At 44.3% G+C, this 10,884-nt stretch overlaps 1 protein-coding gene across 1 annotated transcript in view; it reads right to left on the bottom strand.

The window, feature by feature from the left end:
* The window catches only part of DAAM2 (dishevelled associated activator of morphogenesis 2), a 127,593-nt gene that overhangs the window by 41,241 nt on the left and 75,468 nt on the right, over positions 1-10,884 (bottom strand). The window contains exons 3-5 of the mRNA XM_019663382.1: positions 6,504-6,593; positions 2,453-2,527; positions 1,943-2,037 (exon numbers count right to left, since the gene is read on the bottom strand). Coding sequence (XP_019518927.1) covers positions 1,943-2,037; positions 2,453-2,527; positions 6,504-6,593 — 260 coding nt within the window. The remainder of the gene's footprint in view (positions 1-1,942; positions 2,038-2,452; positions 2,528-6,503; positions 6,594-10,884) is intronic.

Below are 10,884 nucleotides of genomic sequence, written 5' to 3'. Positions count from 1 at the left end.
GTCTGTACTTTTATTTTTGGTAACCTCTAACTGAAATTTAGCATTTCTTTCAATGATGACCATAGACAATAAATGACAGTGGTGTTAGCAGAATCTGTGACTGTCACCCCCAAAAAATCACAGCTATTTTCATATCAAATTATAGTTGTTGCAGGTATCTCAAAATATCATTTATGCTGGTCAGCACTTCAAAATTATGGTGGTTGCTAGTTCTTGCTATTTAAGGAACAAAGGAGCACATTTATTGCTATCTCACAAATTTTTACCATTTGGTAACTGTATTTCAATGTAATTGGTTTATTTCTTAATCCTTTACATTTTTATCTATTTTAATTTATTATTTGAAAACATCATTCTCAGAACAATCAGTAAGTTTCATCTGGGTGCCAAAGTCAGCCATGGTGCGCACACACACAAAGGCTTAGAACACTTGATTTAGATGAACAATCATTAATGATCTGAAGAATGTTATAAATGAAGCTGAGGGAACCACTACATATAATCAACACACTTGATCCCAAGTGTATTTGTGGGTATTTCTATATTCTTATGCAAATATGCCTAGAAAAATAGAATATACTCTCAAATTAATAAAAATAGGTAGTATTTACATTTTTCTATCATATGCCTCTCTGTATTCCACAAAATTTCTACCAAGGCTAGGAGTAACTTTGTAATCAGAATTTTATCAAGGGAAATAAAAATAAATCGAAGTGGGAGACAAACCTGGAAACCTCTCCTCAACCCCTCTACTTCCTGACTTCCTCATCCTTCCCGCATCCCCCTTCCCAGCCAGACCCCACCCTGACCTGAAGGACAAGTAGGGTTCAGGGTTGTCCATTCTCCTTCAGGCTCTGTTCCCAGGCTCCTGGGACAGAGAGCAAAGTCCAGACAACACACACACACACAGACACACACACACACACATACACACGAATGCAGACCAGTGTGCTGGTAAATGTTAAACAACTAGCTCTCTGGAAAAAGAGCAAAAAAAGGCCTGATTGTAGTGTTTGCCAACTTCCATGGTATAAATACTCCCAGCATAGCTGATCTGAAGTCACCAGTGTGATGTAATTGAACAGGAAGTTGGGAAGAGATGCACCATTTATAGTCTTTCCACCATGCATATACAGCAGGTGTAAACTCAAGAGCACATGTAATAGTGAAGAGCACACATACAGTAAAACGGAGTGAAATCATTAGGTAATTAGGGAGTGGTAAGTTTCAAGTATCTATTTTCTTTATTTTTGAAATAATTTATTTCATCATAAACTTATATTAAGTTATCTTTTAATCACAGCTGTGTTTAAGAACAAGCTTGCAAAACTGGTAAACATTTAACACTTGGCTCTCACAAGCTGGTACGAGCCAGTTCCCAGACACAAAAAGAACCTGTGGCAATTGTCCCCTCTTTGGACCTTTGTACAATGTGGCCTGGGAGGTGGCGGGGGTTCTTTTCCAGCCTTTTGGACATCCCCCCCTTTTCTTTGCCTGCATTGCTCCCACTCTCAATGATGCAATCTCATCTATGGACACCAGATCTCCCCCTAGTGGTTGGACTATTTCTCACCCACACTCACAAGGCCCCCTCATCCTCAGAGCTTTTTCTTGTACACCTTGTCCGTATGGCCCCTTTCCCTCCTGTTCTATTCTCCGAAGAAAAACGGGTACCTGCCCTCAATTTCTCTTTAGATAGCGCTTCAGGACATGAGGTTGATTCCATATGTCCATCCCCTGGCAGCCTCCCAGCTCCTCAGAGAAAGGGGGTGTGGGAGCTGGGAAGTGGAATGAAGTAAACGTTAAGGAACGCTGAGGAGCGGAGTTGGCCAAGGGGACCAGGATGGGAACCAAGCACTGCATGAAGCTTCAGGAAGTGAAGAGGAACCAATGGGTGAAAGATGTAGAAGGGAGTGAGGGAAGGAGAAACAGAGTGAGTCACCTCATGGGCTGTGTCCGGAGAGCTGTCTTCAGGTCTTCCACAACTTGGTTCCTCATCTCAGTCTCCTCCTCATCAAATGCGTACAGACTCTGCATCTGAGGTAGGTAGAGTGTGGCAGAGGTCACACTGGGCTGCCTGTCTCCTGCACCCCCAGTTCACATGTGGGGACCACCCTTGCCTCTGGAAGGGTGAGGCCTCAGGGAATGGTTTACTAAGACAGTGTCAGACTCTTAGAAGACTCAGGTTCTGGCCCCAGACTTTACTCTCCTTATCTGTAAAATGGGTAGAATGATTGGCCCACTCTATTTCCCAAGCCTGTGTGATGTACAAATGGTTAATAAATGTTTAAATGGTTGGGGGACTCTAATGTCACACAGGGAAGGGATTATAACAGCTCAGGAATTGATCCCCAGTGAGTGGGGTGTGAGGTGCAGGGAAAGATGACAGAGGCCCACTCTCTCCCATAGCCCTTCCAGGTGGGGCCAGGGCCGGAGAGTAGTGGCCACTCACCGCAGCCATAGAGTTGATTCGGTCAATATAATAGTCAGGCCAGCTGGTCGCCAGCTTGTTGGGGTCCTCCTGCTCCTAGAACAAGAAGAACTATATGAACCAACCGGCAAGACAGGCCCATGGCCTCAGGTCCTCAGCTTCATTCCATGGACAGATTCATTTCCCAGCCCTGCCAGACAGGTGACTTCAAGGAAATTACGAAATCTCCCCAGGCTTCCATCTCTTCCTTGGTAAAATATGGATAATGAACACTGAATCTCATGACCAGCCAATGACGTGGGCAGAAACCAGGCAGATATATACACTTTCAATGAACGATATGTACCGGGTAGGATCAAACAATATGGCAAATGTTTAAATAAAAAAAATTATTACAGTAAAAGACGCATTGCCACTAATACCCCTCAAAATACTCCCCCTTGCTTGAAACACACTTATCCCATCGTTCTTGCCACTTTCTGAAGCAGTTCTGGAAGTCCTCTTTCGTGAGTGTCTAGTTGCGCTGCTGTGGCTGTCTCGATGTCCTGAATCATTTTGGCTTTGGGGAAGAGCCAGATATTGTGCGGTGCCAGATTCAGTGAATAAAATGAATAAGGACACACCATAATGTTTTTATTTGACAGAAATTGCCATACCAGAAACGATGTGTGACACGGAGTATTGTCATCATGGAGGAGGATTGACAACACACTTTAAAACACACCTCTCTCAACCGTTGTTCACACCAGACTGACTGCACCAAACAAGCTGAAACTTGTCACACACTGTTACTAAGGTTCAACGCACCGCATTCTATATTGAAGATCCCTGCCTTTCTGTTGGATGGCACTCGGCGGCAGCATTCACCGCATTTTGTGATCACAATGGAAAGGCTCCGTGTCACACATGCTTCTGGAATGGTAATATCTGTCAAATAAATGCATTACGGTGTATTCTCATCCATCTTATTCACCGGATCTGGTAGCGTGTGACTTCTGGCTCTTCCCCAAAGTCAAAATGACTATGAAAGGTAAATGTTTTGAATTGATTTAGGACATCGAGGCAACCACGACAGCACAACTAAAGACACTCACCAAAGAGGACTTCCAGAACTGCTTCAGAAAGTGGCAAGAACAATGGGATAAGTGTCTTCAAAGCGATGGGGAGTATTTTGAGGGGGATTAATGGCAATGTGTCTTTTACTGTAATACATTTTTTTATTTAAACATTCACCATATTTTCTGATCACATCTCGTACAATTAAAATTAAACCCCTTTTTCCCTGTTATATTTGTCCTGACTCTATTTAATAAAATATAATTTTATGTCTGTTGAATCTCATAAAAATTTGTGCTGATGTTTTATACATCTGTTTTTTCAAATTTCATTCTTCTGATAACATTTTTGTATCTTACAAAAGTACTGGTCTGTGATGGCTTAGAAATTTAAAACTTGGTGTTTTTCCCAGATAGTTTGAGAAGCATGGATATAAAGCATTTGATGCAGTGCCTAGCACATAGTAGGTGTTCAAGAAATAGTAACTTTACAAAAAGAGGGAAAGAGAAACTCCCAAGGCCCTGGGTATTAGTAAGATTTAGGGGTGGTCTGACCACGTGGGAGGCAGAGCCCAGATCAGAGGGCTTCAGGCCCAGCTGCCAGGTCCCAAGAAAAAGCCCCGGCTCCTCCCCAAGTGTGGGCAACAATGATGGCAGTTGGATAAACATTAACGCTGATTGAAAATCCAGCCTTCTCCTCCATCCAAAGGAACTGCTTCTGGGTTTACACATACCCTGCTCCTTCCTGTCCTTGTTCCATTGGGCCACTCCCCTTCATCTGCTCTCTGCCAATCTCCTGCTTCCAAATCATCACAAAAACTTACCTCCTCCCAAACCTCCCTGGCAAACCACCTGTCTGCCACCTGGCCTGGACTTTGCCCCGGATCCCTCATCTCCATCCACTCAGGCTTCATGATTTGGTTTCGTAAAATCCAAATTGTAGACCCGTGAAAAAGCTACCTTGATTTGGCCTTTGTGATTTCATGGGATCATATGTGTTAAATCTCCATGACTGAGGCCCCAAAATTCTATCTTCTACCTTGGAGAAGGGATCACAGAACCAAAAACAAATGCATCATCAAACACGTACTTTCCTGTCTTGGCTGGCTCATCCTTTATCCATTCTATATGCATTTAGTGAGCATCTACTACGTGAAAAATCACTGTACTGAGTTCTGAAAGTACTGAGCAAAAAGTCATAATCTCTGCTTCCATAGTGTCAGAGTCAGGGTGACACACACTCTATGGTAGAACCGTCTATGGTGGGACATGGAACCCCTGAGGGGGTCATCTAACATAGAAGGCTCATGAGGGTGGTGAGGCGGTAGTGGGCTGAGAGGACTGGGCTGAGTTATGAAAGATTACTAAATCGAAGACAGATGCGGAGGATGTTACAGTCAGAGGAAGTACATTGTGGAGAGAGCAGGGGTTATGAAAGTATGCAGGGAAATTACACACAATTTGATTTGGAAGGTAGAGAGAGATGTCCTTGTGTTTTAATAAATTTTTTGTTTTAGTTATAAAAGAAATCAACTTAAGGGAATGCCATAGTAACTCAATTGTGGAAAGCAGAGAATCATGAGACATGATTAATTACTCCTGAAATTAATTTTCACAATCCTTCTTCCCTTCCTCCCATGACTGGAGTTTTTTTGTTGTTTTTTTTTTAGCCTGCTTTCTCACAGTGAGATTCCTGGACACAGAGCATAGTATTCTGAGGGTGCTTAATGAATTTACATTGAGTATACTTGACAATGGCTTGTAGTCTGTGCAGCCTATGCATCTGGTCACAGGTTCTCAGATTCGAGCAGGCCTGGGTTCCATCAACAGTGCAGCCACTTGCCATAACTGGCTGGTAACTTTGGGTGAGTCCAGTGCCTCTCTAGGCTTTCCTTGCCTCACAGGTAGAAATAATGGCCTAGGCTAGGTTGTTTCTTAGTTCCTTCCAACTCAAAAATGGTGTCCGAATCTGATCCTCCGATTTTATAAAGTCAGTCTGGCTCAGTATGGAGCCCTAGATGGGACAAAATTCCTGAGCAAGAAAAGTAAGAAGACCGCCATGACTGGGCTTGGGGAGCAGGAAGAAGAAACAGCTGAGAACCGCCCCACACCTGCCCATCTTCTCCCAGGAGGGAGGCGGTCTGAGCCTCAGTGCAGGGACAGCCAGGTCCTAACTCCCAAACCCCTATACTCTGAAATCAAAGGATCGAGTTGCAAGTCTGAAAAATGGGAGAGTGGAGGGGAGAGAAGGAAGGTGGGTCAAGAAAAGAAAAACAGAGTGAAAGAAACAGCCAGGTGAACATAGAGGGCAAGAGAGACACACAGAGAAAGAGATGAGCAAAAGAGACAGAGAGATGAAGGTAAAGAAAAGAAAGCACAGCTGCTGGGAAAGCAGAGGGGAAGGTAAAATTCAATTACGCCCTGGCGGTAGCCACACACCCCTCTCTAGGGAGGACCCGTCAGGAGGTCTTTTAATGAAGGAGAGGAGAAGGAGGAAAGGGTGGGGACAAAGGGGACTGATGTGAGATCCTGAGGTGCATGCTGGCCTGTGAGGCCAAGCCTGGGACAGGGCGGGTGCTAAAGATCCAGAGAAGGACACGCCATTCCCCCTAACTGAGTCCTTACAACAAAGCTGCCCCAGGTATGGCCCAGGTCAGCGCGCCCTCCGGGCACGGGTATAGGCATGAGGAGGGCGTCTAGATCTGTCATCTTTGTACCTCCCTAACCCAGCACCACTGCTGGAACCCAGAAGGCACCTGCTTCAAGGGTTTTTGAAAAACAGAATCCCATTTCTCTGAGTATAAGCCCCATAAGACCAGGGTTTTGTTTGTTTGTTTGTTTGTTTGTTTGTTTGTTTGTTTTTGGGGGGTCCTGATTTATTCACTGTTGTTCCTCCAACACCTAGGACAGTGCTGGTATATAATAAATATCTGTTGAATGAATGAGCGGGCATAGAGGCAAGAGGTGCCCTGTGCTGTGGACCCTGAGATGGCAGCAGAATAGGTCAGAGGTGGTACCTTTTTCTTGCTGCAGTAGATCTGCCATTTCTTCTCAGGGGGCAGTGCAAACACAGCCTCCCGGTTTTTGTCAGTGAGATCCAATTCATCCTGCAAAAACAAGAAAAAAACTCTGAAACCCAGAGATGATTGACATTAAAGGTTCAGTCCTACAGGAAATTACAATTTCCCCAAACCTATCCCCCAGTCTACCATTTTCCTCCCAAAGAGGACCAAAGATATGATAGGGCAGTTCTTTCTCTGCTAGTAATACAGCCACATCTCCTTGCTTCCACCCAAGCCCGTGCAGCTTGTGTTCATGCTTGCCCTACTTCCTGTTCACCCCACCTTGTCTCTGCAAATCCACCCTCTTCCTCCAGGCCCTGACCGTCTCCTACGATGCTTTGCTAGCCCTTAATCCTTTTTCCCAGGGGCTTCTTGTCTTCCTTCCCTTGTCCCTTTTAAATTTGTAATACCCTAAGTCAAGGCCAGACAAAGAAAGAAGTCATCCTACAGACCCAGTCCTTATCCTTAAAGTCTCCCTGACCTTCTTGGTCTCTCCCTCAGAAATTCTCTGGTTCCCCAAATCTCAGTGTGGATCCCAGCACAGGCTGGGGAAAGCTGGTGAGGACTAGAGGCTGAGCAGCTCTCCTGGCAGGAAGGGCACGCCATGCCAAGGGAGGGGTTCATCTGCAAGGGCTGTGCCTGCCAGGGTCAGCCCCCTCCACCCACAGGACCCACAAACAAGGCTGTGCATGCACAAGATTTGGGGTCCCATGAGACTAGCTCCCATTTCCTGAGGAGTAGAACTGGGACGTCTCTGACATGATCAAACTTAGGGTAAAGTCTATGGGTAGCTTGGGGTGATTTATAGGTTTGGCTATGCTGGATGGCCTCTAAAAATCTCTTTTCTTAAAGGTTCTTCTATGATTCATGAGCAACGCTTGGGCTCATCAAAAAAAAAAAAAGTTAATGGGCCATGGGGAACATAAGGTGCCTTTCAACTCAACTATGGTGAATTTTTTCCCAATCAAAAGCAAAATTCACATTAAGACATCAAAACATAATACTACTAACCATTTTATTTTCAGAAATAATAGTGAAAGTAATATCTAAGAAAGTAAAAAAGTCTTAAATATCAAAATCTAGACTCATTTCCCTATACTTCTATTCACTGGAGAACATTTAAGACTTTCCTTCACATAGATTACAACTGTCCAAAAGAAATTTGTGAGCCCATGTACTTTAAAAATTTTCCAGTCACATTACAAAATTAAGAAATAGGTGAAGTTAATTTTAATAACCTATTTTATTGAACCCAAAATATCAAAAATATGATCATTTCAACACGTAATCAATATAACACATTATCAGCGAGATAATTTATATAAAGCCTGGTGTGTATTTTACCCTTCCAGCTCATCTCAGTTCAGACCAGTCACCTTTCAAGTGGTCATCGGCCCCATGTGGCCAGTGGCTGCTATCTAGGACAGCATATACAAAGATGATTTGAAACAATGCCCATAAGTCACTTGCTTATGGAACTAAAGATTCCTGCATATCTAATGCTAAACAAAGGTTCTTCCCTAGACCCACTCTGCATATCCCAGGAACGAACGTCCTTAGTTAAAATTCCCAGAGCCCTGCTTGAGGTTCCTACAGTGTATCTTTTTCCACGGTCAGAATCAGAAATAAAAGAAAAAGTAAAGCTATGTTCACCTTACATGTCCCAGCACAAACTCTGCATCTCTTCTGCTTTGCTTATACAGCTCGATCTCCTCAGACTGCCCTCCCTACGCATCGACCCTGGGAACGCTGTTCTAAGTACCGAGCTCAAAGTTAGACTCCTCCAGTGCACCTTCCACAAACCTTCCCAGGTCAGAACATCTCGTCCTTCCCAAATTCCAGAGCAGTTACATTCAGCATTTGATTGCAGTCATTTGTGCACTTGTCTTTTCTAGCCAGTGGTCTGTGTCACCAAATCAGTGGACATTTCTTGGTGATTTGGCTCAGCCCAGGTAGCCTGTGGCTCTCCGGATGATTCACTCCTTATTGAATCTCTCTGCCCAGGTGTCTTCGACAGTCACACTCCCGAGCAGTCCCTCCCACTTCGCTCCAGGTTCCTTTTGGGGTCCCTTGATGGTTTCTCCTCTTCTCCCCTACCATAAAATGTTCGAGGCCCTCAGGGTGCCATCCTGGGTCCTTTTCTCTCCTCCCCTGATGCTTCCCTAGGTGAAGCCTTCTCAGACATCTCAAGGACTCAGTTATTATCCCGAACTCTCTCAAACTTGTGCCTCCAGCTCACCAGTTTCCTGAGTTCCAGACTCTGGGACCCAACGGACTCCTGTACCTATCAGCTTTGATGTTCCTCAGGTACCTCACACATTTATGTAGTGTCACCATGTGCCAGCAGCTATCCTAAGGGCTTAATATTTACTCATTAAACTTGCAACAACCCATCTTACAAATGAGGAAACTGAGTTTATCATCCCAGGCCTGTAAACTTGAGTCTCCTCTAGCCTATCTTGTCCTATACAAGGCCCAACGTCCACTCAGTTCCTCACATCAGAAACCTGGGTGTCCCTTGATTCCTATTCACTCACCAATTCCAACAAGTCCTATTATACTGGGTCATCGGATAAGTCATGATGCATTTTTGCATTGAAAAACAGAAAAATACGTCATGAGTTTCCCGACGACCCAATATTTTCAACGAAATAGCTCTTGAAGCTGTCCATCTCTCTCCATCATCACTGTGCGCCATTCTCCCTAGCCTGGACTGCACCAAAAGCATCCTACTGGTCTACCCCGAATGCTTCTTCAAAAGAGTGCCCTGAATGAGCTTTCAGAAAAGCAGATCGGATCACCTCAAACCCCTGCTTAAAGCCTTGGGTGGCTTTCTGTCACCCTTAGTATTGAATCCAAAGTCCTCAGTTGCCGTATTTTGCCATGCATAATGTGCACTTTTTTGCCCAAATTTGTAAGGGAAAAATAAGGATGTGCATTATATATGGGTAGTACTAAAAAATTAAAATGAAAGATTTTTTTTTTCCCCTGAAAGTTTGGGCCAAAAACGTGGGTACACATTATACATGGGAGCACGTTATAGATACACAGCAAACTATGGTATTCTCATTTTTATGGTGTCTTCCAAAAAGACCCAGCTCTTCTCTGATTTGAGATTCTAACATAGGCTGCTTCTGTGGGGGACCCTGTGTCCTTGTACTGTAGCCTCATTCACTTACCTAATCATCACTCAGTTTTCAGATCTCAGTGGAAATATTACTGCTCAGAGGGCTTTTGTGTCTCTATTCTAGACTAAAGCTCCCTGCTGGACACTCCTACAGGTCGCCACACTGGTCATTACTGGTCAAGTTCAGTTTTCCCTATTAGACTTCACCTTTAGAGGCAGGGACTATGCCTGGTGGTTCATCATTCACTCTCTGGTCCCCATAGGGCCCAGCACACAACAGTCCCTCAAGAAATATTTTCATGTATTTGATCAATACCTGACACTAGTCTCCTTGCAGACAAGACTTCTCTGATTCATCCTTGCTTTTTTGCCCAAGTACCTTGTTAGGAGGCCTGCTCACTGAAGATGCTCAGTAAATACTTGCTGAATAAAAGGGCCAAAGGAAGGAATACCTCTCATCATGTCCTTCTTTCAAAACTCATACACTCTGTTCAAGAAAATGGACTTGCCTGTGATGATGTAAGAACTACTTTTGATCTTTGCTCCTGTTTCCCAGCACAGAGCTCCTAAATCCCTTGGAGTTTCCTGGGTGATAGGAGCCTCTTTTCTCCTAGTAAAGTGACTCCTGGGGGCGCCTCTAGATACCTTCAAGATGGGGGCTGGTCACCAGAAAGATCAAGCCTAGATTAGAAGCCTAGAACTTTCAGGCCTTACTTCTCGAATTCCAGAGATAGAGAAAAGGGGTCGGAGATTGAGCTAAAACTCAATTGTGCGTATATGATGAAACCTCCATGAAAGCCCCTCAGTGACAAAGCTCGGAGAGCTCTGGGTTGGTAAACACATTCACATGCTGGCAGGGTGGTAACCCCCAAACTTACGGGGACACAAGCTGCTGTGCTCTGGAGAGGAGCCTTACCATCCTTATTACCCTTCTTGGCCTTATCCTATGTACCCCTTCATCTGGATGTTCATTTGTATTCTTTATAATATCATTTATAATAAACTAGCAATACTAAGTAAAGTGTTTCCTGAATTTTATGAACCTTTCTAGCCAATTATCAGACCTGAGGAAGGAGTTGTGGGAACTTCCGATTTGTAGCCAAGTCAGAAAGAAGTGTGGGTAACCTGGGGTCCCACTTCTTGCGGTGGGTGTCTAAAGTAGGGGACAGTTTTGTGGGCCTGAGCCCTTAACCCATGGGAGTCTCTGCT

The sequence above is a fragment of the Hipposideros armiger genome, unplaced genomic scaffold (genome assembly GCF_001890085.2).
Source record: "Hipposideros armiger isolate ML-2016 unplaced genomic scaffold, ASM189008v1 scaffold_389, whole genome shotgun sequence".
NCBI classification, from domain to species: Eukaryota; Metazoa; Chordata; class Mammalia; order Chiroptera; family Hipposideridae; genus Hipposideros; species Hipposideros armiger.
The sequence above is the reverse complement of the archived record's forward strand: the minus strand, read 5'-3'. Positions and strand labels throughout refer to the sequence as shown.